The sequence below is a fragment of the Adelges cooleyi genome, unplaced genomic scaffold (assembly GCF_023614345.1).
Source record: "Adelges cooleyi isolate 19-005CV unplaced genomic scaffold, UGA_ACOO_1.1 ACOO_flye_CR_arks_rails_tigmint_CR_PRNA_59, whole genome shotgun sequence".
In the NCBI taxonomy this organism is placed as follows: Eukaryota; Metazoa; Arthropoda; class Insecta; order Hemiptera; family Adelgidae; genus Adelges; species Adelges cooleyi.
In genome coordinates, this window is record NW_026096285.1 from 126,011 (window position 1) to 153,897 (window position 27,887).

At 29.8% G+C, this 27,887-nt stretch overlaps 3 protein-coding genes across 6 annotated transcripts; 2 read left to right on the plus strand and 1 right to left on the minus strand.

Moving 5' to 3' along the window:
• Positions 1–8,734: 8,734 nt before the first annotated feature.
• LOC126844001 (uncharacterized) lies at positions 8,735–10,086 on the plus strand. The gene is made up of 4 exons (XM_050581836.1): positions 8,735–8,817; positions 8,970–9,080; positions 9,270–9,417; positions 9,492–10,086. The coding sequence occupies exons 3-4, from the start codon at positions 9,404–9,406 to the stop codon at positions 10,084–10,086; spliced, it is 609 nt and encodes a 202-aa protein (XP_050437793.1). The 5' UTR covers positions 8,735–8,817; positions 8,970–9,080; positions 9,270–9,403.
• Positions 9,685–12,930, minus strand: LOC126843996 (uncharacterized). Of its 2 annotated transcripts, none has more exons than XM_050581830.1 (5): positions 12,594–12,930; positions 12,450–12,520; positions 12,048–12,255; positions 10,513–11,207; positions 9,685–9,777 (listed from the first exon to the last, which is right to left on the minus strand). In XM_050581830.1, exons 1-4 carry the CDS (start codon positions 12,813–12,815, stop codon positions 10,521–10,523), a joined length of 1,188 nt encoding a protein of 395 aa, XP_050437787.1. In that variant the 5' UTR covers positions 12,816–12,930; the 3' UTR covers positions 9,685–9,777; positions 10,513–10,520. The 2 variants fall into 2 exon arrangements, with proteins under 2 accessions (XP_050437787.1, XP_050437786.1); XM_050581829.1 differs by having other exon boundaries at positions 12,432–12,520.
• An 881-nt stretch (positions 12,931–13,811) lies between these two features.
• On the plus strand, positions 13,812–19,526 carry LOC126844002 (COP9 signalosome complex subunit 3-like). Of its 3 annotated transcripts, XM_050581839.1 has the most exons (8): positions 14,970–15,058; positions 15,131–15,466; positions 15,998–16,258; positions 16,320–16,540; positions 17,816–18,165; positions 18,274–18,433; positions 18,505–18,621; positions 18,707–19,525. In XM_050581839.1, the coding sequence occupies exons 3-8, from the start codon at positions 16,018–16,020 to the stop codon at positions 18,923–18,925; spliced, it is 1,308 nt and encodes a 435-aa protein (XP_050437796.1). In that variant the 5' UTR covers positions 14,970–15,058; positions 15,131–15,466; positions 15,998–16,017; the 3' UTR covers positions 18,926–19,525. The 3 variants fall into 3 exon arrangements, with proteins under 3 accessions (XP_050437795.1, XP_050437794.1, XP_050437796.1); XM_050581838.1 differs by lacking the exons at positions 14,970–15,058; positions 15,131–15,466 and adding an exon at positions 13,812–13,900 and having other exon boundaries at positions 18,707–19,526; XM_050581837.1 differs by lacking the exon at positions 15,131–15,466 and having other exon boundaries at positions 14,964–15,058; positions 18,707–19,526.
• The last annotated feature ends 8,361 nt before the right edge of the window (positions 19,527–27,887 follow it).

Sequence of the window (27,887 nt, forward strand, 5' to 3'; positions counted from 1 at the left end):
TAACTTTCCTAGCTTACACTGTGCTTGGTTTAGATTGTACTGCCTTGAAAATACTAGCTACCGATTTGCATCGAAACGTTTTTTCGAAAGTGATTTTATCACTTTCAGATTTAAAAATTCCTATAAACCTGTGACCTCCCCGTCCCCCACTATGCCCCGACTCCACTGTACTGGTTTTTTTTTGGTAACGCTGTCGATTTTTCCGGTTGTGTGCCAAAGTAAGACATAAAAAGTCAACTAATTCTAAACTAAAAAACTAATTTTTGTAGTGAACGTGTAAAAAACGTACAAACTTTATATTCTACTCTCCATCTTCTTTATTAATCAATAAATAATTTTACCAGTATGTTTGTTTAGTTATCAAGATTAGGGTTGCCATTTGTTCTGATTTAGTTAGAACACTATCGGCTTTCAGCACAACGTGCCGGTATAATTTAAATCTTTGCTTGGATGTAAAAAAATACTGGTTACTATTTATAAGTCTATTTTTATTGTAACTATTAAATAATTATTAAAATAATATGTTCATTGTGTATTGGACTGTTTTTTTTTTCTTACCCTTAATGATACACAATACTGTGTGTATGAATTAGAGATTTATTAGCACAGGCTGTATAGTGTATACAATACATTAAAACACATTTTAATGTTTTTTAGTTTGTTTAAATTAAAACAAATTTGGAGGGGGGGGGGAGTTAAAGGAATAAAAGGATTATCAATTGTCATGGTCCGGGTTATAATTTAAAATCAATGGCAACTCTAGACTAGATGAACTGATTTAATTTGTGGACAATGGGGTTGTTTTTTTTTTTACACAACTAAAAATTGCAAAATTTAAACGGCTGATAAACAAGTACCAATGATGTACTACGTTTGGTGTTTAGAAATCTATTTTTGCCAGTTAAAATACTTTTGGACTATTAAACCGTAAAGCTCATTTGATCTTAATTAAACAACGGTATTTTTACTATGATTGTTTCAAACGTGTATACCTATTACTGTTGTATTAAATTCATAGTATACCACTATAAAGATGATAAAACTATAACTTATATTATCATGGATTTAACATAAATGTGAAAAGCGATTTTTCAATTATTTATGTGATTTGGAGGAAAAAGCAAGTAATCAACAGACATTATGTTTGTTCAATCATTATGTTTAAATATTTTGTTACACCAGTTTGAGTGTAGTTCAATTGCAATACAAAGTTTAGATAATATAATGTGTAACACTAATTTGGGATTAGTGTGAAATGTACTGAATACCTATATTAAATACAGTAAATTGTAGCGGATAAAGAATCTTACCTTGCAATTAGTGTAGCGAACAATTTTTTTTTTATTATAAGTAGTTGGTCAATTTCGTTTTGTTTGCAACCGGTCTGTGGATTATAAAAATGTCTACTAATCCGGGAACTATAATAGTATAATATAAATGTGGCGGATGCATGGCTGCAGGTGCCACAGCTCACAGCTCGGTTAAAATATAATAAAAATTATTTCTTTAAAATTAAAAACTTATACATAAAATATTTCAGTTATTTAGTATGAATGTTAATTAAATTTTATTGCATCGTCTAGTTGACCGGCATGTAATAGGTTCACATAAAAGCGTTGTTTTGGATAAGTAGAAATGTACTGGTATGACTACCTATCAATTACTTTGTTAAAAACAAACATATTATAATTAAGAACTGGGTAACTCAGATTGAAGAACATACTTTAATTTTATAACTATACTAAATGACCATATAACAATAGTTGCAAAAACAAAGTTTTAAATCTTGTATTATAAAATTATTTTAAACTGCGAAGTATCATAAATAATATTATTTAAAAAAAACGGTATAATTTGATAAAACTCAAATTAATTTGTTGTAATTAATAAAAAAATTCATCAGCTAAAAACAACACAATCCTTTGTTATAAATCAAATACAATTTTTCTTATCAAAATAAAATGTAATTTTTAAGTGTACATCAATTTCTTCAGTATAGTGAGTATTTAATTGAGTAAATAGTTTATATTTTTTTATAATAAATGTGTTTTTTAATTTTTCATATAAAACTAATATCTTACTACTATTGCTTGTTAATGATAAGTGATACTGAAATTATAGATTACTTATAGTTTTTATCTTCCAGTTATCTAATACATTTTATTTAAATAAAAATGTTAAGAGTTAAATTAAAAATGCAATTAAATGTTTTTGAAGAAATTAATTTGATTTGCTTTTTTTTTAAGCTTATAGATTTTTTCTTACTGGCATCATCTATATTACAATGCAAAGTTCCAAACTGATTTTTTTTTTCAAGATTCATGTGTCACACCTATGTCGTTGACAAATAACATTTTATTCTTTGAGATATTATAGGATCAAAACCCTTAACATTTTAAAAGTACAGAACCATCGTACGTACTATATTTACAATTTATAAAATTCAATAGATTATAAAAAAAGCAACGATAATTAATTTCAAATTTTCAAATAATAAGTGAAGTTAACCAATAATACAAGTCGCTGAGTTTTGTAAGAAGTACATTTAATATCTCTTGAAAATGCACTAAGATATTACTTTTGCGATTATGTTTTTGTGTCAATATTTTCTAAATCGCTGAACCGATTTCTTCATGCAGCAACTCTATAGATCATGAGAGGTACTTCATTGGGCTAAGAGATTTAAAAAGTTCACCCTTTCTCCTTTAAAATGAACACAAAAAAATGAATATATTTTTAAACTAAAAATTACGGCACAATTTAACTTTTTTTTAAATAGTCAAATCAATTCCAAATTTGTATGGAATAATATTTAAAGAGATTATATATATTACACATATATACACGTATTATCAATGTACGTTGAAAAACCATTAAAATATCAAAAGCTCTTTCCTCCAGAAGGGATGGGCATTTTTCCATTATTTAGCCTTTCTTAAGTGTAGTTTTAAGGCTTTAGGTCTGCAAATTGTCAGAAGGTAGATCTAGAGTGGGGCTATAACGCGTAACATTTATTTCAAATATATGTAGTTAAACTTTTGATTTAAGCTGGTCACACACGGAGCGGTTTAGCCGCGCGCGGTCGCGGATAAAAACCGCGGCGGTTTGCCGCCGTTAATTGAACAGCCGTGTTGAATGGGTTTATTCACACAGTTAAACCCGCACCGCTGATAGCAGCGGTCAACCGCTAAAATTGTCCCTTGCGCGATTTTCGGCTCGACGACCGCGTCCGCTCATCATAATTAAACTGCATATTTTCAATAGACGTATTCATACAGAGCGGTTTGACCGCAGCGATTTGTGAGCGGATCCTAGATTATCATATTATTATTGATATTATATTTATTATTTATACGCCTATGCCTCAAAAACCGCAGGGGCAGTAGGTGCAATGCCCCGGTAAAGGGGCCTCTTGGAGTTGGGCTAGGGGCCCCGCCTCCATCTGGGTCATTGCATTATATTCTCACATTTAAATCAAATAAATATTGTATTAAAATTATTGAATACATTTATTTTTATAATGTTATTATTGAATATAATTAATATTGTTTATTTGGGTCATGGAATATAAGTAATAAATATTATATAACCTTATATGGTATTATAAGTGTACACTGATGAAATCATGAGTAATATTTAAGTTGTTTATACAAGGACCAATTACGTCTGTAACCTAGATTGTATAGTATATAAGACATAGTATTAAGGTGTTGGATTTACCATTCTATTACGGCTGCTGTTATAATTGAAACGTACGTTGTATATATATTATTCTCTATACTGTGTGTGTTTTTATATTTAATAGTATTGTGTTAAACATATTATTGTTGTGTTTTATTTTCTACTTAAATACTAACTTCCACCAAGATATACAGGCGTATATCGCAATAGGTTATTGGCCCAGACACATAGTCTCAGGCACAACAGTGGAGTATCAGAAGGCTAAGTATTTATGTAGTTAAAATTCACTTATTCCAATTGTTCAGTAAGTACTATTTTTAAGTACGTTATCTTTTAACTATGGACGAGTCACTGAAGATTACAAAGCTGAGTAACTCGGAAGGCTGGACACTTTGGAAGTTTCAAATGAAGGTAATAATTAATTCATTTGAGATAAACGGTATAATTACAGGAGATTATAAAAAGCCAGTATATACAATAGCAACCTCCGAGAAAGAAGAGGATGCCAAGAAAAGGTTTCAGTTAGAACGAATAGCGTGGTCAAGGGCTGATAGTAAATGTCAAAGATTAATCGTCACGTCATTGGAAAATGGACCGTTACAATATTTGCTAAATTGTAGTACAGCATATGATATGTGGAACAAATTATTAAGTATCTACGAGCAAAAATCTGAAGCAGGTATACATTTATTACAAAATAAATTTTTCAGTTATGTAAAAGAGCCTACAGATGACATTTCGACGCATATCAGCAAACTACAGAATCTTCAAAACCAACTCGCTCTATCGGGAGAGAAAATCTCTGACAATATGTTGCTAACTCAAATTCTTATGACTTTACCGCCATCTTATAAACATTTTTACAGTGCATGGGACAGTGTACCTCAAGCAAGTAAAAATTTAAATGAACTTACATCTCGGTTGTTAATAGAAGAATCGAGAATGTCTCAAGGAGGTTCAGAAGTTGAAGCAGAGGAATCCAATGCTTTGACTGTCAAAAGATTTCAAAAGAAATTTTTTAAGAAGAATGGTGGTAATGTTGGTAATGAACGTAATTTTAGTAATAATAATACTAAAAAGATAGGTCCCTGTTTTTGGTGCAAGAAACTAGGTCATCTCAAGAAAGACTGCAAGAAGTATCAAAAGTACCAGAAGGATCAGGGTGAGGCGAAATCAGATTCGCCAAGTACAAGTTTAACAGGTCAAGCGTTCTATAGTGAATCTTTGGTTACTGATCGCAAAGAGAATCAATGGTATTTGGATTCAGGAGCTACTGAACACATGACAAGCAACAGAGAGTGGTTTGCGAACTATAAAAAATTCAGATCGCCAGTGGAAATAAGGATTGGCGATGGTACAAATTTACAGGCAGAAGGTTCGGGAAATATAAACATAATATGTTATGTGGGAAATAACATGAATACAAATTATTTGTCTAATGTGTTATATGTACCAAATTTAAAGTATAATTTATTTAGTACGGGCAAAGCATTAGATAAAGGTTTGAAGTTGGAATCAGATAATAAAAAGTGTATTTTTTTGAAAAACAATAAGGTCGTTTGCACTGGTGAACGCAAAAACGGGTTATACAATATGAACATTGAGATTGTACAACAAATAGCCGACGACATGACATTGACCGAGCAAGGTAACGGACAAATGGAAGTGAATGCGGCAATCGCGGATTCAATTCAACTTTGGCATGAACGACTAGGGCATCAATGTAAACAGTACGTAAAATCTTGTTTGCTAAAACATAATATAAATGTAAGCGGTGATTGGAACCAGTTTTTTTGCGATGATTGTGTTATTGGGAAGCAAACGAGAAAGCCATTTAAGAGTCGTTCGACTACATCGGGTAAAACCGGAGAGTTAATTTATGCAGATTTATGCGGACCGTTTGAAAAAATTTCTCTGGGCGGGTCCCAATATTTTTTATTGTTCAAGGATGATTACACACATTATCGGACGGTCTTTTACTTGAAAAATAAAAATGAGGTCAAAAATAAATTAGAGTTATTTATAAGATCTGTTAAAAATGATTCTGGGAATAAAGTAAAAGCTTTAAGAAGTGATAATGGTTTAGAGTTTGTTTCTAAAGAAGTAACAAGTATTTTGCAGAAATATGGCATTCGACATGAAAAAACAATAGCGTACACACCAGAGCAAAATTCTGGGGCGGAACGTGAAATGAGAACTATTGTGGAAGCAGCACGAACATTACTTCATTCAAAGAAGATGGACTTATCATTTTGGGCAGAAGCAGTTAATACATCAGTGTATGTACTCAATCTTACTGGTAAGAGTACTGTTGAAGGTAAAAGTCCATATGAGCTTTATTTTAACAAAGAACCAGATATAAGGCATTTAAGGGTATTTGGAACAGAAATGTATGTTCATATTCCAAAGGCCAAGAGACGAAAATGGGACGCTAAAAGTAAATTGTGTATTTTTGTCGGATATTCTTTAGATAAACGTGGGTATAGGGCCTATTGTCCAAAAACTAAAACTATAAGAGATTATAGAGATGTTGTGTTTAAAAAAGAAATAAATACTAATGAATTAACATTTAGCGAAAGTGTAAGTCAAGATTATAATGTCGACGAGGAAACACCTCAGGCGGTAGAGGTACAACCAGAAAAAAAAACTCGAAGTCACGCCAACAGAACTACCAAGTTACAATCTTCGCGATCGAGGTCAATTGCGTAAACCGGCCAGATATGCATATATTACGTCGTGTATTACAAAACCAATAAACTATAAAGAAGCTGTGAGCTGTCAGAATAAAAATGATTGGATTTTAGCCATGGACGACGAGATAAATTCATTGCATACTAATGACACCTGGACGTTGGTGCCAATTCCAGAAGGAAATCAAGTATTAAATAATTCATGGGTTTACAAAATCAAGTACAATGGTAACGGGCAGGTTGATCGATTTAAGGCTCGATTAGTTGTTAACGGGTCTCGACAGATACATGGGATAAATTATAACGAAACATTTTCACCTGTAGTTAGATTTGAATCTATTAGAACAATTTTAGCCATTAGTGCGGCTCAGAAATTGGAATTATGCCAATTTGACATTCGTACAGCATTTCTATATGGTATGTTGGAAGACGAACTATACATGGAACAACCGATCGGATATGACGACAATTCAGGACGGGTCTGCAAATTACGTAAGTCGTTGTATGGATTAAAACAATCTCCACGGTGTTGGAATACACGGTTTAAGAATTTCCTTTTGCAATTCAATTTAAATCAAAGTAAATATGATTCGTGTGTTTTCACTAATCATGATAATAATGAAAAATTGATTTTAGCTATTTTTGTTGATGATGGTCTTATTGCGTCGGACAATAAGACAAAAATACGGGTGTTGTTGTCCAAATTAGAAAAAGAATTTGAAGTTAAACATGGTAACTTAGATTATTTTCTAGGAGTGGGAATTGAGAAATTAGATGATGGATCATTATTTATTAATCAAACTAATTATTCTAGAAATATTATTAAACGATTTAACATGTTAGATGCAAAGGATATCTCATTACCCATTGATAAATCAACGACATTGGATGTTCACACGGATTCGATAGTACTAAAAGAAGGTCAAGTACCGTATCGAGAAGCAGTGGGAAGTTTATTATTCCTGTCACAATTAACAAGACCAGATTTGGCATTTGCAGTTAATTTTGCATCACGATTTTTGACAAAACCAACTAATGCTCATTGGTTGATGGTCAAACGCATTATACGTTACGTTAAACATACAATTGATTATGGATTGGTGTATAAATCTGATAATAATTTAGATTTAAGAATATTTACAGATTCTGATTATGCTGGAGATTTAGAAACAAGGAGATCAACTTCGGGACATCTATTCATGTTGGGTTCATCCACAATATCTTGGCAAGCTCAACGTCAAGCAACGGTCTCTCTTAGCAGTACGGAAGCGGAGTTCATTGCAGCGTCGGACATTACAAAAGGACTAATTTGGTTTAAAAGTTTCTTACGAGAACTCACTAATAATAATATGTATGATAAACCTACATTATTCATTGATAATCAAAGTACCATTCGTTTAGTTAAAAATCCGGAGTTTCATCGAAAAACCAAGCACATCGATGTACGATATCATTTCATTCGTGAAAAATATGAAGAAGGTCAATTCGAAGTTCAATACATAAACACAGAAGAAATGTTGGCAGATATCTTCACAAAAGCACTTCCAAAGGACAGATTTGGGATGATTCGATCAAGCATCGGAATACAGAAGATATCACAGTAGAATAAGTTAATTTAAGGGAATATTAATTAAGGGGGTGTATTGAATATAATTAATATTGTTTATTTGGGTCATGGAATATAAGTAATAAATATTATATAACCTTATATGGTATTATAAGTGTACACTGATGAAATCATGAGTAATATTTAAGTTGTTTATACAAGGACCAATTACGTCTGTAACCTAGATTGTATAGTATATAAGACATAGTATTAAGGTGTTGGATTTACCATTCTATTACGGCTGCTGTTATAATTGAAACGTACGTTGTATATATATTATTCTCTATACTGTGTGTGTTTTTATATTTAATAGTATTGTGTTAAACATATTATTGTTGTGTTTTATTTTCTACTTAAATACTAACTTCCACCAAGATATACAGGCGTATATCGCAATAGTTTATCCTATTATATAATACATATAATATTAAATTAATAATAATTTCGAGTGGACTTATTGACCGGGATTATAGTTAACTTAGCCAAGTTAGCTATATTATATTAAGCAATAATATTTGTAATATATAATATTATTATAGTGTTCATCGAGTTATTTTTATGTACGTGAATTCCCCGATATAATCTTTGCAATCGCCGCGTCGACCGTGGGCCGCGGCCCGTGCCTGATTATTTTTAAGTCATACCACGGTGTCGTGCGACGGTGTCATATTGACTTGATGAAAACATTTTAATTTCTATTTAACTAAATTTTAATATAATATTAATATTCATTTACTTTAAATATTACTTTAAATAATCATTTACTTTAATTAATTATGTCGTTTGACACCGAAAAGTTTATTATATGTGTTCAACAAAATGAGTGCATTTGGAATAAACGTAAGTAATTTATTTTATCCAAGCAAACCTGGGCAAAAATGATTTAAATAATGTCCAGGCCTAAGTAATTATAATAAATAAATAAAATGTATTTAATCAGTTTTTCTCGAACTCAAAAATAGAATACTATACCATTAAACATGTTTGTTTAGAAGACAAAAGTCACCATGACACGCAAAAAATTCATGTTGGATGGACTTATGTAGCTAAATCGATGGTCGATAACTTTGATAATTTAGAAGAACACACAAAACGTGAAAAAGGTAAGATATTATGTAATATATTTTATTAAAATAAAAAAAAATTAAATAATCGTTAATTATAAATACTTATTCATATTAAAAAATGAATTGGCTTACCTGATACAATTAAATTTAAATTCAAATAAAAATTTAGAAAATTATAAAACTGTCTACAGCTTTTAAAATTATATTGTTTTATGGTTAAATTAGTGAAAGACCTTAAAAATAAGTAGAAAAATGTAAAGGATACCTACAGAAAAAAATCAATTAAGAAATCTGGCCAAGCTGCCAAGACTGAAAAAAAATATATATACGCTGATATTTTGGAGTTTTTAAGACCGACAATGAAAAATAGAAAGTAATTAAATATTAATATAATTACAGTAGAAATATTTAATATAAAATTGTAATATCTTATGCTAATTTTTGTAGGACCGATAGTAACGTCGCTGGCAGTGATGATACAGAAAACGGAAGTGACGAGGACATCGACGTACAAAACACATCAAACATCGACCAAGTAACAGCATCATCATCTCAACAACCAAAAAAAAAAAGAAAAAAGACACAAAACTTTGAAGAAACGTTAATTGCCGCTTTGGGAAGTCGACAAGCCCGGGAAGATCCCGTCAGCTCATTTTTGATGTCATTGGCTCCACAGATAAGAGGTCTTGAACAAGTTCAACAGAACCAAGTATTTATAGAATTTTTAACAGTCCTACAAAATATAAAATATTCTAATTTACCTAAACAGTCAAACAATCCAAACTTATATCATCAATCCCAAACCAATATTTCGAATTCTAGTCTCCCACCTCAAAATTATTCTAACGTCAATTATTCTTATCCTGTTTATCCTTACAATAATTTTTCATCGACTCCTCCTTCTTCTTCTGGACTTCCATTAATACCAAATCCTCACCTTTCTCCAACAATTTCTTCTTCGCCGCTACCTCCCCATCTTTCTGCCTCCGAATACCCTAGCAACTCTCCTAACAATACACAGTATCAAAACCGTCCTTTGTGATTTATTGTATTCAATTTTTAAATTTTTTTTTAATTTATTATTTATGTCGATCTCACGTTTTTTTAATAATTATAACATATGTATATATATACTAAGTAATTTTATTAACATTCAATTTTTAACTTTATTTAATATCTTTGTAAATTGTAATATATTATTACATATAATATTATTATTTATAAGATAGTAAAAGGTCTATAACTTATTTTAATAATTATAACATATGTATATATATATATACCAAGTAATTTTATTAACATTCAATTTTTAACTTTATTTAATATCTTTGTAAATTGTAATATATTAACTCACTACCTTTTATTATTTTTAAAAATAATTTTACTAAAAAAGTAAGCAGCGTTATTCATATTTTTATAATATAATTACACTTTTAGATAGAATAGTATAAACAATTATTATACTCACCCAATAATTTATTTGCCAATTATTTTACTTTGCCAGCTAAGGGCGTGACTTGAGTGGTTGACATATTTCACAAAGTACTCCCTGACGTCCTTCGCATTTGTTTGTGAATTTCCAACTCCTCTTTTTTCAGCTATGCTATCCATAGAACAATCCAGGCTGTCTTTAAAGTTATAACCATCACGGCGTCTCACAAAATTGTGTAAAACACAGCAGGCTTTGGTAATAATAACCGCAAAATTTGGCTCCACTAACATGCTAGTTTGAAAAACTCTCCATTTCTTAGACAGAATCCCAAATGAACACTCTATGTACTGACGGGCCCTGGACAATCGATAATTAAAAATGCGTCGTTCGTCATTTAATGTTCTGCCGGGAAACGGTCGCAATAAATTTTTATTAAGAGCAAAAGCCTCATCAGCCACGAGTACAAACGGTTGTGGTACGCCTTGATTATCCCCAGGCAGACATTGTTCTGGAGGAAAATTTACCTTGTCTGCATACAACTTTTTACCGAACGCTGACATTTTAAAAACATTACAATCACTCTCTTTACCGTACGATCCCACATTAATGATACGAAAGCAATAATTTGAGTCGCAAATAGCCATAAGTATCAGTGAGAAAAAGTTCTTGTAGTTGTAGTACAGCGATCCACTATTCCTGGGACATTCTATTCTTATGTGTTTTCCATCAACCTGTATTCATTAATACAGGTAAGTAAATACTTTCATATTGGCAGAAGGTTACAATTACTGATAATATTAGTCATAATACTCATAAAGTAGTTTTAAATGATGGTTCTGAATGGATAAGGCACAATGATCAGATATGGCCACACGGCCTAAAAGAAAATGAGTTATCTCCTGCTTCTAATTATTCAGACACGCCTAGTGTTGACCAAACAAACTCCGATTCCTTTGAAACTACTGTACCAATAAATACCACAACACAAAAATCCCCTAGACCCCCGTTAGGATTAAAAAACCCATTCAGCGTTTTTCTCCTTGTGATTATAAATAATTATGTTACTGTATTATTTTTGCATGAAATATTGTTATTGTAATTTGATATTGTTTTTTTAATCATTTGTATTATCTATCTATATGATATTAGAAATGTAATTATGGTTAAGTATATTATTTTTGATTTTATTGTAAATTTAAAAAAAAAGGAAAGAGGTGTTACATATCAGCAGTTTTTATAAATACATATGGTAGGAATTGTCTACCATACGCGAGTGCTACACCGGCACAACTTGTCATTCGTGTAATTTTGGTTTCATAATAAACATCAGCGAATATTATTATTTATATTAATCTAATTGTGTTTTACTTTCATACTAAGGTATAACAAATCAATGAGCAAATCAATTTAAAATATTGAAAATCATTTTTTTTTGTTTGCTAGATTAATATTTTATAACACATGTTTAATGTATATAAATAATATGGAAAAAAAAGGTTTGAATAATAGCAATAATAATAAAATTCGATTATTATAATTGGAAAAAAATTGTACAGGATTAATATACTAACCGCCCCGACTGTATTTGGAAACTGGGTTTTTTCAAAATAGCCTTCAGCTATATCTAGCCAATCATGAGTTGTGGGCTCTGACATCTCAATTGGCTGCAAAATTGTCCATAATACCTCGCAAGTTTCCCGCACTATTTTTGTTATGGTCGACACACCCATTAGAAACTCATAATGTAATGCTGAGAAATGCGTTCCAGTTGCCAAATACCTGAATAGTATAGTATAGAAAAAAATTATATTTTATTCATAACATTCAGATTTATAATAACAATACAACTTATAAAGTCTTATTGTTTTCAAATTTTAGTAACAAACATAATGAATTGTTTTTTTTTATAAATACCCAATTGGCAATTATTAAGTATTATAAAACTATGAATATACCTTATTGTGACAGTCAACCTTTCCTCTGGTGAAATTGGGATACGCATATTTGTATATTGTTTTTGGATGTGCTGTCCGGCGAGTAAAACCTAATGATATAAATTATTACCTTAATTATTATTTATTAAGGATATTCTACATTTTTATAATTAATGAACTTACCAGTTCATCGAAAGATTGAATGCTCATTCTGTAGTAGTCGAAAAATTTGTCTGGGTGCGCTCGCAAGGTCATAAAAGTAATATTGAATTGGCCTTCCTGGGGCCTTTTTACATTTAATGGATGCACCCAATATTGCCTTTTAGTTTTATTTTGTTTTTTATGTCTTTTATTTAGTAAATATGCAATACATACTGCTTCGACATCATTTAATGCAATGTCCATGTTTTTTGTTTTATAAAAAAAACTGTTTACACTGAAAAAATATATTAACCGAACACTTGTTGTCTCAAACACGTTGTTAACTCAACTGTTTGTATAAACCTCTGTTACAAATTAGCGCGAAATATTTTATAAATTATAAAAACCGCCTTAATAAACCGCGTTTGATCCGCTCCGTGTGTAAGTACATAGCGGTTGCGGTCGCGGATAAAAAACCGCGACCGCGCGCGGCTAAACCGCTCCGTGTGTGACCAGCTTTAGGAAATAACCAGGAAAAAAGGGGAAATAACACTACAATCGTAGGCGGTCAATGTCTATATATTGTTTGTGAAACAACAGGTATCTGACAAATGTTTTCACTATATTGTTGATTACTATGTATTATGTGGGTAAAAACGAGAATAAGTGATAAGTGCAAAAAAAAAAGGCCAGACTACCGGTTACCGAGACATTTTTTTATCAACTATAAGAATCCAACGGGAGACATAATATCATATTAACAAAATACAAAACCACCGCAAGGTAGATTACTGTGTATACGGCACAATGATCGTATATGGTGTATTAATAAAATACAACCGTCGTGATACACCCTATATATATAAAAAAAATCCGTCTTTTTTAAAAACAGTGTGACGATGATAGATAGTGTATGGCAACGGCGAATATTTTTCACTTATTAGGGTACAAAGCTATTGGGTGTGGCCTAAATATCCCCGGGCTTGGTCGGCGCAGGGATTTTGACCAGGAACCTGGGGATCAATAAATGGGAAAACGCTGTCAGCGCGGCAGCTGCAGCTCCCCTTCCGGCCTTACCGACCCTTGTTGTATTGTATTGTGTGCCAGCTCCAAACGTTAATTCTTCAGTAAGCAAATGCTTTGAGCCCCGGCCGGCTGTCTAATAAAATACACCGTTTCGGCACAGTAATTCGGATTTTATTCGGTAAATTCGGTAAAATAAAATAAAATTTAAAAGAAACTCCAACCGAGTAGTGTTTTTCTACGCGTTTTAATTACAACGGTGCATACAATGTTGGACCCCGAGCTTAATAAATTCGTGCAAACCGTGAAAACGCTAACGCAAAATAGTAAGTATATATTAACCGAGTTGGTTATTACTTACTTATATGCAACGAAACGTATCAAAGATTTCCATTTGAATATTTTTTTATGCCTATCATTATTAATATGTTATTATCTCATAAAATAAAATACTCACTAAACGTGGTAAGGTTTAATGTTATTAATTAAATGTTAATACTATTAAATTACCATAATTATTTTCTCACTAACTTAGTAGTATTTCACGCTTGGATTCTCATAAATGGCACATATATTTACTTCTAGTTTTAATAATTAGGGATGGGCTTGCGATACAATTATATCGATAATATCAATATCGACACTATCGTAAAGTACAAATATAAGAATATATCGACATATTTGGCCCACCCTTAGTTTTAACGCGTGATATCCAAACTAAATTTATTAGTTACATTAAATCAGTGGCGGTTTTCCCGGGGAGGCAAGGGAGGCGGTGCCTCCCTTGAAAATTAAGGAAACTATGTACTTAATATTGTTATTATGATGAGATATTTTGGTTTACAATAAATATTTTCAATCGAAAAATGTATGTGAACGATAATTGTTTTTGAAAGCGAAAAAAAAATTTAAGAATTTAAAATAACGTCTCTCCGTATCAGCGGTGCCGTCTGGCCGGCCGCTGCCTGTTGTTACACACGTAGCATAAGGGCAGCCGGCGGAGGCGGCTGCCGCTAATATCTCACGTTATGTTGTTGTGTTCACAACATACACACACACACACATACATAAAATAATACGAACAGCGCATGCGCAGTTCTCTGCGAGAGGCGACACAAAAATATTGCCTTTGTGGGCAACTGACCGATGATCGTGTTTATCTTGGGGAAGAAATGGGGCATAGACATTCAGCATGTACATCAGCACCGACACTGCCAACAACAAAACGCCATTTCCCATTATCACTAAATCATTTATCAGCAGTCGCAATTTGATATCACTATATTTTTTACTTAATTCTGATACCGGTTTACTATTTGGCGTTTTATTTAGTTTTCTTAAGTTATTAGTTAATATATTATTATACTTATTAGCTTTATTATTTTTTTTTTTCAAAATGAATCCTGTATATGTCAGTATAGTGGTTATGAAGCAACATCCATACAGAAAATCGTTTGCGATTACAATTTCATCTTTTGTAAATTGTATTTACATATGTTTTTATGATTATACATTTATCTTAAGTTCAAACATTTTAATGATAATTATTTTACTAGATGACCGGTAATGCGATTATAACTAATAACTAAGATAATAAGCAAAAGTCTTCTGTTACAGTTAAAAAAAGGAAGTATACCAGTATGAAGAAATTTTAAGTGTTGGGGTTTTGCGCTTTTTTTATCAATGAGGGTACAAAGTTGTTGCCTCCTCGACAATTTAATGCCAGAACCGCCACTGCATTAAATACATTTTTAAAAATATTTTTCTCACTCTTTTATATTTTTTTTATAAGAAATAAAACGATTCATGCAGAAATGGGTTGACAAACAGTAATTACTACTGTTTTTTAAGTAAATAGAAAATAAATCAATTTGTCACACAATTTTGTTTTGGTATGTACTTATTTCGTTTATCAAATATTATATTTTTGTTCTTTTATTCTAGTTCTTAAAATATAATGTATCGTGTACCTATCCTATGTTTAAATGATTTTATTCAATAAATATTCTATGAAAATAGTTGACCATATGACATGAGTAGAACGCTCCATCAATTTCAATTTGTGATTACAATGTTAAATGAATAAAAAAAAAAGTTAATACGATCTGGTTAAAATGAACAATAAAAAAAAGGGCGTGAGGAACAAAGCCTCCCTTGTTAAAGTGTAAAATGTAGTATAATATAATTAAGTGCACAGTTGGTTTCCCAAATCCTTTGTTAATGTACTGAGAACTGAAAATACCAACAAATTTTACCTGACCGTTTTACATTGATAACAAATTACAATTATACTGCATCAACTTTATTCGTCTTTAATTGTGTTGTATCTATAAAATAAAATCCATCGAGAGCTTGAATGCAAATAAAAATGAAATTGTAAAAATATAAATAACATATTGTGTTTTCTTATAATTGTTTCTTAGCTGGCAACGGTCGAGAACTAATGGTTTATCTTGATGAACAAAAGTACTTCCTCGAGGGCTTCGTGTCCCGCATGGACGGCGTATTAGCAGCTCTCGACATAAACGAACATCGGCTTGCAATTCTGATGGTTTTAAATGTTGACGCTTCGACTCAGCCAACTAGTGTACCAGTTGACTTGCACTTCGTGACAGTTGCATCACGAATAAATCATTTTGTTTCTGTTGTCAGAGCTGATGTATTTCATTCCTGCTCCAAAACATGTAAGTATTTTTAGCGCTGTCAAAGTTGTTAGTCAAAACTAATTTGTTTTTTTTTTTTTAGTGGCCAGCGTAGTGCAAGTTCTGTTAAGAAATCTACACAAAGTGAAAAAAACAATGATGATGATACCTACTATTCAACGCGCCATTGATAAACTGCAGACAAAACCTCACCAATTGACTCATTTCCATTACTTGCTATGTGAAGCATGCATAATGTCTTATAATCTTAAGGCTTCGCTGAAAGTCTTAGATCAGGAAGTTTATTTTTTAAACTCCGATGAAGTAAGTCACCTGGTTTTTGGGAACGGAAATCGCTAGTTATTAAGGGGCAAAAATATTTCTTGTTATAGAACTTTTAAAATTGTTTTTCTTTAAGTTATGGCGAATGTATGACACAATGAAGTAATTTTCTAGCGTATCATTTATAATTGGATGAATTTTTTTATTTTTCCTAAGACCTAAAAAAAACTTGTCAATTTTTTTTCCATTTCAACCTTTAATATTAACATTGTTCGAAAATGATGAGTAGACAGTGCCGTAACAAGGGGTAGGCGAGAAGGGCAGTCGACCAAGATTACCCCTTTTTGGAAGGGGGCAGAGTCAAAGTCACATATTTCTTTTTTTTTTTAAATTTATAAATACATTTTTTTTTTAATGTATATTAATTATATAGGTATTATATCTAAATAATATATTTAGATATTTAAAATGGAAATATACAAAATGTATTTTATTAGAGGAAGCCGAGGTTGTTAATTGAATAAATACTAATTCGGAAAGTTATATCAGAAGACAAACTCAATTAAAGGAGGATACAAAAACATGAATAGTTGATGATGGTTCTTTAGTGATAGAAGAAGACAGAATATTGAAAAAATGGTAATAGTATTTTGGATTGTTGCTTAATGGCGAAAACCCAGTTGAGACATTTGCATGGACGCCAACAGAACCTGATGACATAGACAGTCCACCCCCAAGCAAAGAGAAAATATTATAAGCTTAATATAAGCTTTGATATTCAAACCAACAAATAGAGAGAACTGCATAATTATGAACTCCAAATGCAGTTTCAAAAGCCTGATATAGTTGAAGAGATCACAAAAAAAAGACTAATGTGGGCGCCTGGCATAAGCAAGGATCCTTAGTTAGACAGGTATTAGAAGAAGATCCTATAGGCAGGCCAAGATAAAGATGGGAAGACTGTGTGAAGAAGGACATCAAAACGTTACGATAACGGTGGTTGTGACTTCCAGATACTTTCTGCGTTCACTGACAACATTTATTTAAATATAATTCACTATTATAAATTGGATTGAACTCAGATACGTTAAATAAAAGAAAAGTGTTATAATATCATGTCGATTACTTATATATTTTAGAATTTTCCGTTTTATACTATATCAATTCAATTATTTTTGTTTTCCTAAAAAAAGAAGAAGTATTTTTTTGCCAAGGAAGGTAAAAATTTTTGTTATGACACTGTGTACAACCTGTGGGAATGCATTTTGTTTGTTAATGTGTTCTGTATATTAATATTATGTTTTTTTTGTCCTACAGCCTAAAATTATATTTGAACCAAAATACTTTTTGAACTACTACTTTTCGGGCGGTCTCATATACACAGCGATGAAAAACTATGACAGAGCAATTACTCTATTCGAAATTGTTTTCATGACAACATTTCCTGTAGTTTCGCCAATCACGATTGATTCCTATAAGAAATTCATTTTACTTGTCCTCATACACTTCGGATCGGTACCAACATACTGTAACGTTGATCCCACAATCCTCGGTGAATTGTATGGACCAACGTGTCAACCGTACTTAGATTTGGTACCACTTTATCAAAGTGGAAATTTAACAGGAGTCCACGCGACAATTGCTAAACACCAAGATATTTATGTAAGGTAAAACATAATTATCATACATTTACATTAACATCTGGTATCTATTTGGACTGTTTTGCTTAATATTTCAATGTTTATTATGGTTCACGATCAATTTTTTTTTTCAAGGGATAAAAATTTTGGATTGGTGAAACAACTATTGAAATCTTTGAACCAGGCCAACTTGCTACGACTGGCCAACTTGTTCTCGACCATGACCCTAGCCGATTTGGCCGAACAACTCAACCTTAAAACGGCAAAAGATGCGGTAAACTATCTCTTGACAATGGTAAATTTGAGATCGTCCACACATACTGCTGTAGTTTTACGCTAAAGTATAATATAACATTTTTTTTTTAGAGAAAATCAAACGTGCTACACTACAAAATCGATGAAAAAAAAGGTATCGCTACTTCCAACATCAACGTTGACTATAGTTATGAACACCCAGACGTTCTTATCGGTATCATAAAAGAAGTAAATATGGATAATAATTTATCGAACTGTCTACTACTATCTGTTCACTTGTCAATTTTATATTCAATATGTATATTTATTTTAGATTGAGCATAAAATCGAAGTATCTAAAATACTGCAATCAGCCGAAGAAAACGTCAAGACTTATATTCCGCAAGCGCCAATTGTACAATCCCAGGCTGGGCCTAGTGGTGTGCTATTTAACCAGCGACAATTACCGCCAAGGGCAAGCAACATTGATATTTTTTCGACATCGTTGCTTATGGAATGTGAACTGGAAAAAATCGAAGAAATGTCCGAGTAACTTTGAATTCTATTATGTTAATAAGAGTGTAAGTTAGTAAAATTGAAGTATAGCTTCATATAAATAACATTATTGATAACATTGTTTAACAATAAAACCATTTTAGAAATTAAGAGGTAAAACCAGCGGTGGTAAAAGTGTCTGTGGTCAGTAGTGTTGAATGACAATAATTCTAACCTGACTGTAAAAACACATTGAGAATAGAATTTCCGTTCTCTTGTAAAATTGTACATGTATAAGTCAATTGTACCCGTTTGATTACCACCGCTTTAAGTCATAAAATCTTCTAGTCGCGTTTACGCAATTACTTATTATAAAAATGCATAATGTTAAGTTTTATTTACACAATACATTTTTCTAACAATTAAATGTGTAGGAAACCTTAGCGTTACATAACTTAAATAACGAAATGTTATTAAAAATAACGATTTTTTTTTTAAATCAATTTTATTAAATGTAAAAATTAAATTCGTATTTAAAGTACTTTTATTTACTGTATCAAATAATATAGTTTTGTTAATAATATTTTATTTGACTACTTCATTAATAATCTGTTGTTTTCAGTTCAAATTTATTTAATTTATTTGATATTTAAATGTGTGCCAAAATGTATTTGAAATTATTATTTGGACATTTTTGTTAATAAAATTAATATTGTATTTAAATAATGCCTATGTCTTTACGCAATATGTAGCGATATAAATTTAATTTAAGCTATTATTATTGTACAAAATCTGTTTTTTTTTTTATAATTAAGTATACATAGGAGTGAAAATAAATATTAATTAAATATACATATATCAAAGAAACAAATAATTTTTTCTGTTCATATAAGTTAATTTAACACTGGTTAGAATTTTTCTTTTCAAATTGATAATTATTGCTTAAATTTTGAGATGTATTACAATATCAGTAAATGCAACAGTTCTTTACAAGTTTCAACCAATTTTACAAACGAGTACTTAAAATTAAACTTAACATGTAGTGTGCAATCCATGATATCAAATGATTTTTTTAAAGTAAATGAAACAATACGAAATTAAAACAATAAATAACAAAGCATAATTTATAAGTGTTATTAATTTTACGTACAATGTATTGTTATAAAAATGTCAAATAAAATAAGTAAAACGTATGTTATCTGTATAAGGAGTTAATGTTTAAAAACTATAAAAACTGGCATAAAAGTTTAACTATAAATTGTTTTATAATATATGAAAATAATAAAACCCGTTTAATTTAGTATTAAAATTAAAGTAGAGAATAATTTTAATTTTGTTTTTTCATGATGTGAAACATCTGTTTAAAATTTAAATTAATGCGTTTAAAAATTAAGATTCGTTTCACATGTCCCATATTTTAGAAATTAAAAACTCATGATAGCATCACAAAATGTTTTCAGTTTTTTGTTTACAAAAATAAGCAAGATATTATTCACTGCTTTTTAAAATAGAAATAGCTGCATTTGCAGAATACATTATGTTTAAAAAATATAGCAAATTACCATAACTAGCCCAATATTATTAAGAACAAAATTCAACACATTTGATTGAACAAAATGAGTGAAATTCCATCCCTAGTTCCCTTTTAAAATAATATTTGTGAATTAAATATAAATTTTAATGTACAAACAATATTATTAATTTTTAATTCTAGGGGGCATTTAGACATAATTTTGATTCTTATAATCTGTGATTAACCAGTCAAAGTTGAAAGAGTAGACAATGTTTCATGTCTGGTCATTGCAATACCCGATTTCAACAATAGAGTAATTACGTTTATTCATTATGGCGTGGTTCCGCTTTTGTTCTTACAGTTTGGTTGGCCTGCGGTCGGTATGCGGTTTGACAACGATATAGCGTAGTGTTTAGAAGAGTGGCTTCTAAATACTGAATAAATATTTATAAATTAACCATGGAAAACAGAATTAATGCATTCCATTAACAGTATTGTATTTTCAAATCAAGTTTGTTTTTTAAGTTTAACGATATTAAAAGCATACATAGCATTTAAAGTGTTGTTACAAACACTAATACAGTAAGTGAAATTCAATGGCAGTATGGTTTTATGAATGTTAGTGTTTTTTTTTTCAAATATTCGCTTAGGTACTCTTTTTGCTTTAAATTTTGTATAATGGTACCTTAATTGTTTTAGCACCGTTACTTTTATCAACAAAAACTTGTAACTCATGTAGAGCTTTGAACGTAAATAATATTATATATTATCATCGTAAGACTGTGAAACATTATGAGTTTAACCAATTGCCATGAAATACACATACGTTTACTGCTACCCATTGAAATAATGTATGTAATTTAAACAAAGCACAGAAGTTTATAAAATTATTTTGTTTTGTAATAACAAGCGATCGTATCTCTGTTACACCAGCGTAACCAGTAACTACTTGGTTAATACATATCGAACAAATTCGCTCTTTTACTCGCTTAAATATAATTACGGCGACAACATAATAGGGTCAGATATCAATTCTTTATTTTATTTTTTTATCGTTTAAACAACAAGTACGTTTTAAACCGTTTTTTGTTAAAAAAAAAAATACGACAATGACCAACAAGGTTACACAACGCGTTATACAGACCAAGTCAATAACATTCATAAATATCGACAACTCCAATAGAAAGAAATCGAATATTTTGCTCTAGTCGTGTTTACAATTATGTAATAGGTTAATTATGTATAATATTAAGCAGAGTGAAGCAAGACTGTCCGTTAATCGGAGCTTTGCAATAAACCATTAGCGGTACAACTCATTGTGTATAAAGGCGTATACTCATAATTAATAAACGATTACGGTCAGGCATAAGTATGTAAATTTAAAAACATATCAAAATACGCTGCAGCCATCGACGCCAAAACCAACGAACACGTTTTTATTCGCCGTCGACATAAAATGTTTCTCCTATAACAACGACAATACTGCGATTAGCAACAATCTACACTACGTTTTTCGATTTAATCGAACAAATCGTCAAACCGAAAACCTCTTCGTTAACACACAGACGACAACGCAGAATAACAATTATTATTTTGAGCAACATAAAAACTAAACCGACGCCAACGGGCCAGAGAATTGAGAAATTACTATACTTTAGAGTAGGGTAAGTAAACTCGTCGCTGCGACTTTGTCACGGCGACATTACTGTCACTAGTAGTCACTGCGACACTTGGGTAAAATATATGGTGACCAGTGATTAAAGTAGTAAAATATATATTTACAAAAAAAAAACAAAAATTGTGGCGCCTGTGGCGACACTGCCAGTGGTGACTCCACTGAGTTGGGGGTAGTTCTTCCAAAAAATGATAACGCGTAATAAGAAATAAATGTTACATAACCTATGAAATGTGTAATACTACAGATAGTACCAACATAGATTTCACCAAAAACCCGCCAAGAGAAATTTCGTATTTTAATATCAAAAACATTGCCTTTAGTTAGGTTCTTATCTTTATTGCAAATTGTAGTTAGATCTTTATCAATTATCTAATTTAAATCGTATACACTATACACGTAAAATTCATAATAAATTACATTATATTATAGTATACAGAGTGATCCAACTAACGTAAGACACTCATTTTCTCTGAAAGTATGAATATTTTGCGAATTTTTTTTTCCCTAAAATTTTAGGTACATATTTAGCTACATTTTTCAATATTTAGAAAAATTTTATCTTCAACCCTTATACGTTAAATAAGTACGAACCTCGTTTTTTCAAATGGGAACATATGTTTTAAATTCCATAAATATAAAGACAATAAATCTAAAAAAATGTTAGCGTTTGAATTTTTAATTTTCATCCATTTGTTCGCTGTTTATGACTTTGTAAAGATTTGAATTTTTGTCTATATTTCTTAATAATTTCATTCGATTTGACAAAGACAAGTAGTTTTAATACGACGGTCATAACATCAAATATAATAATAATTTGATGTTATCGCATTCCGTATCATAATCAGATATAATAAATAACCATACATTATTAGACGAAAGGTAGACTGTTACGGATAACGGACTTTACACTTTAACCTAATCTAGCTGGAGCTAGTCATTAGCTGGTTATCTCGGATAACAATCTAGTATCTAAACTATGCATCAGTTACCACGGAATAATCGAGTGACCAGTACCCATAATATATTTTATTATTTGTACAAAATCGCATTATATTTATTATTTGTACATAACCTCATCGCTAACAAATTTCGACTTCGAAGTTCACACGTTTTCCATTAGTGAAATGAGAAATTGCAAACTTAATTAAAAAATGTTAGTAAATTTACATTATACTTTATAGTAAATATGATAGCATGCTTATTGTAGTTATGTCATAACTCGTTATTTTATAATTTTTTAAATATATCAATTGATAATATTTGCTCTCGGCTTTATTTTGACGTTACATTCTTGGACACACCATTAATTTAATAGGTAAGTGTATTAAAGTTTAATAGATAATTTAATACAATACGAATTCAATTAGCTTTTTTATTTTAGGTTAAATGCTTTTTTCCGAAAATCTTTTATCATTTAAAAATCAATGTTATCATGTCAGAAATATCTATGGCGTTGAGAATAGGCTATACCAATTACTATGGAAATGTCTTTTCAATTGGACCCAAGACTGAAGACTTTACAATTTTATATCAAGGTGTAAATTATAAGTATAAAACATTTATTTCTAATGTGACATTTTTTCATGTGAATGTATAATATCAACACTAAGCAATTTGAATGAAAAGTGTGTTGTGTTAACTTAAAATAATTATTAATGCATGTATTTGTGTATGTGGGTTGATAATACTCATATACCCGTTTCATTTATTTTTAAAAAATATCAGTAATTAATGTATGAATTTCATACTACTACATACAAGGAATCACTTCTTGATTATACCAATATTTATAATAATATGTAAGTATATTATTTTTATTTGATTAAACTTATCTAAGGTAGTTCAAATGTCTGCTTTCAGTTTAGTTATTTCTTACAATGATACAACCCATATATTGTGTGTCTGACATACATTACGGATATTTTATCATAAAGTTTTAGCTATAACTGACACAGGTATTTGGCTATCAAAGTTAAATTTTATATCAAATGTATTAATGTACAATAATTCTCTCTTTAAAAAAGTAGTAATTCTATTAATTTGTATTTAATGAATTCAGTAAATCAAGTAAACTATTTTTTTGAACTTGCCTAAGATAATTCTTATAGTTAATTTTATTTATTGAATTTTGATTTTGTTAGATTTGTTTAATTACCAACGATTGTTAAAAGAAAAAAATTGAAATCAGTATTATAGAAGTTGAACAATTTCAAATGTATAGATATTGTTTTTGTTTAATATTTTTGATTGAATATTTTCAAAATAGTAGCATTTGTAATTTTTAAATTTATTGTTGTATTAATAATTAGTTTATGAATATTTTATTAGTTAAATACTTATAATATCAGACAAAAGATTATTATTGTTCTTTAAATGTTATACTATACTATATATTTGTCGTTGAAATTTATCAACACAATTGTTTGACTATGTGTTATCAATGTTCAAATTTTATAAAGTACACAGTAAAAATTAATAAAAATTGTTTTTTAACTATTCTTTTAACCATTATTTGCATCATTAAAGGTAAACAAATTGTATTTTTAACAACTATGCATTATAAGTTAGTATAATTGATTTTATAATTATTTGTATTTATACATAAATATAGTATACATGTATGTATGTGTATAAAATCAGACAAACTTGTCGCGTACAAATTCCATAAAATTTAAATCCTTAAAAATGTGTTTTATTACAGAATAATTGTTAAATTTAGATACTACAATTTAGCTAAGGCTATTTTTGAATTAATATTGCCACTTTTACATAATCTTAGTAAAACGTACCCGTTATAATAGTTTAATAATGTCAATACTTTAATTTGTATAGTAAACAAGGAAATATCAAATAATGGTTTTCTTTTTAAACAACTAAAATCTATTAAGCTTTTAATTTTCTAGATATTAAATAGTGAAGAAAATAATCAAAATAAGAAAATACTGATTATACATAAAATCAAAACAAGCAGATTCAACTGTAAAATAATTAACTTTTCAATTTGAAATGTTTGAAACAGACATATTTTATTATAAAGGCTTTAGAACTACTATTATTATAACATTATACACCTTATACGTTATAATAATAATTAGTAAGTACTAATAAAAAGATTAAAAACATATAAACTATTTAATTTAATAGTTATTAATAAAATAAAAAAGACAAGTTCTGATAATTTAATGTTTGCGTGACACAAACCCTAACTTTATTTCTGAAGTTTGAGTATCACTGTGTGATTTTGTGTAATTGAGTCACAAACTATTGATCCATATTTTTATTAACGGGATCTTAATAAGAAATAACTTGACTTAAAAAAAAATGAAATATTAATGATGTTGAAAAATTTACAGTTACAGAAAAATCAAATCTTTTTTGCCAACAGGATGGGGAAAACAGAAAAAAAAGTAAAAGTACTTTGAATCACAGTTTGGAACTACCGGCTTAAATTAAGTCGATAATTAATACAATTTCAAACTTAACTGTGATTTTGTTGTAGGTTCCTAAAACACTGTTTACAAACATCTAGTCTTTAGACATCTTAATAATTTAAACACAGTCCACTTTATTGCATTATTTTTTATTAATAAAGTTGTTTATATAATAAAAAAAAGTTAGTTATAAATGTAAAATAAGCAACATTTTAAATATTTACTGTAGAATTAAAATAGTAAGCAAATTAAATCCAAAATTCCTTATTTAGTGTAAATTGTTTAAAACAATTATTTGAGCACAGAACATATTTTGAATAAATTGAACATAACTAAACAAATAATAGTAACGCTTCGCGACGCTTGTCCATTCAATGTATGCACTTATGAGATTGTAAGCCAAATTTTAAAGCTATTGTTTACTACCTATAAAAACTAAAAATTATAATTTTCAAATAGCATAATAATGATCTGTTGTACTGTGCTGTTACTTGTTGAATGTAGAACATAGATAGTAGAAAAATATGATAACTAATGATAATAATATTTTGTATTATCATCATAGCAGCAGTTATCAACCTACTTGTACCACTGTTTTTGATTGTTGTGGTTAAATAGCCATTCGTTAGCTGCTGTCAATATAGGTCTGTCAACCTACCTGTGTGTTAGAAAAGTCGGTAATCTATAAATATGAAACGCTGGTTAAACAAAATATCACAAAACATTGTATTGTGTTTGGTTATCTGTGTACTCATCTATCGGACAATGCGATCATAAATAAGTATTTTATTGGCTCCCGGTCTTTGGAATACCAAAGAAATATAACAATATTTAAGAGAAAATGTAATATTTTTACAAAGTTATAGCTAACGACTAGATGGATAAAAATTAATAATTCAAACGATAACATATTTTAAAAATGTTTGCCTACAAATTTATGGAATTAAAAACATATGTTGCCATTTGAAAACGTGAACTTAGACCCTTTTTATCGTATAAGGGATGAAAATAAAAATGTTCGAAGCATTTAAAAATATAGTAAAACTTATACCTAAAAGAATAGGAAAAAATGTTTTTTCAAAATATTCATATTTTCCGAGAAAATGAGTATCTTACGTTAGTTGGATCACCCTGTATACCTATCATATAAGTATATGTTATAATTTAATATTATTTGGTATAAAATAATAATAATTTTATTGAAATTTCCCACAAATTGTTTATATTACTATTTAAATAAAACATTATTTTTACTTTTTACCTAAATTAGTTAACGATTTCAGAATTTGAAAAGAAGGGGGCATTTCAAAAGAAGTTCAAATGCCTCCCATAAACTTGATAAATATCAAAGAAATTTGCGAGCTACACCAAAAAAAAATATTGCAAGATGTAGCCACACGGTGGAATTCTACCTATTATATGTTAAGTCGTTTCATAGAATTGGAAAATGCGTTAAAAGCAACAGTTGCTATACTCGATATTAATTTGCCTACTTTATTACCAAATGATTGGAAAATTTGTAAGGAACTTTGTCTTATATTAAAGTCGTTTGAGGAAGTTACTAAAGCAGTGAGTGGAGAGATATACATGAGTGATTCTTTGGTAATTATTACGGGCAATAGCTTAAAGGCTGTGACAGATAAAATGTATGTAAAAGATCATGTTACTAATATTTCAAAAGTTATTTTACAACTGAAAAATGGACTCGTCAAACGTTTCTCCAACTTGGAAAACAGTAATTTAAGAATAGTACATGTTTAGAACCAAGATTTAATAGTTACCATTAACCTAAAAAATTCCGCTTAAACAAAATCTGAAATTATAAATGCTACAGTAGACATAGTAAATTAGATCAAATGTTATTATGCATAAGGAACAAATACCTATATCTAAAGGTATTATTTAAGAGTATGTTATACACCTAATTGTACAGCGTTAAATATACCTACGCAGAATGCGTTTTACTCGCTCTGTGAAGCTGTATTTCATAGCAAAAATACTGATAACAAAAATGAAAAATGAAAAGAATTTGGAGACAATGTCATACCTATTATTATTTTACTTTCAAAAAAACTAGGTATTGACAATTAATACCTTTTTTTATGTTGTTATTTTCAAAATCGGACATGGCATTGTCTCTGAAATTTTGGTATCTTTCGATTTTATAATAGGTGTTTTTGCTCTAAAACCACTATGAACTGAGTAAAGCGTATTTTGCGTAGTTATGTTTCAATTAATTTTTTTTTAAATCCCTGTCAAGGATGCTGCTGTGGTAATTCAAAAACACAGTCCTAATTACTGAACAAATATTAACACTTGTTTTATGTTAAATATTCGATCAGTAGAATAAGTGGTGACAAGTCACCATAAAAAGTAACGGTGACATTTTGGTCACTGT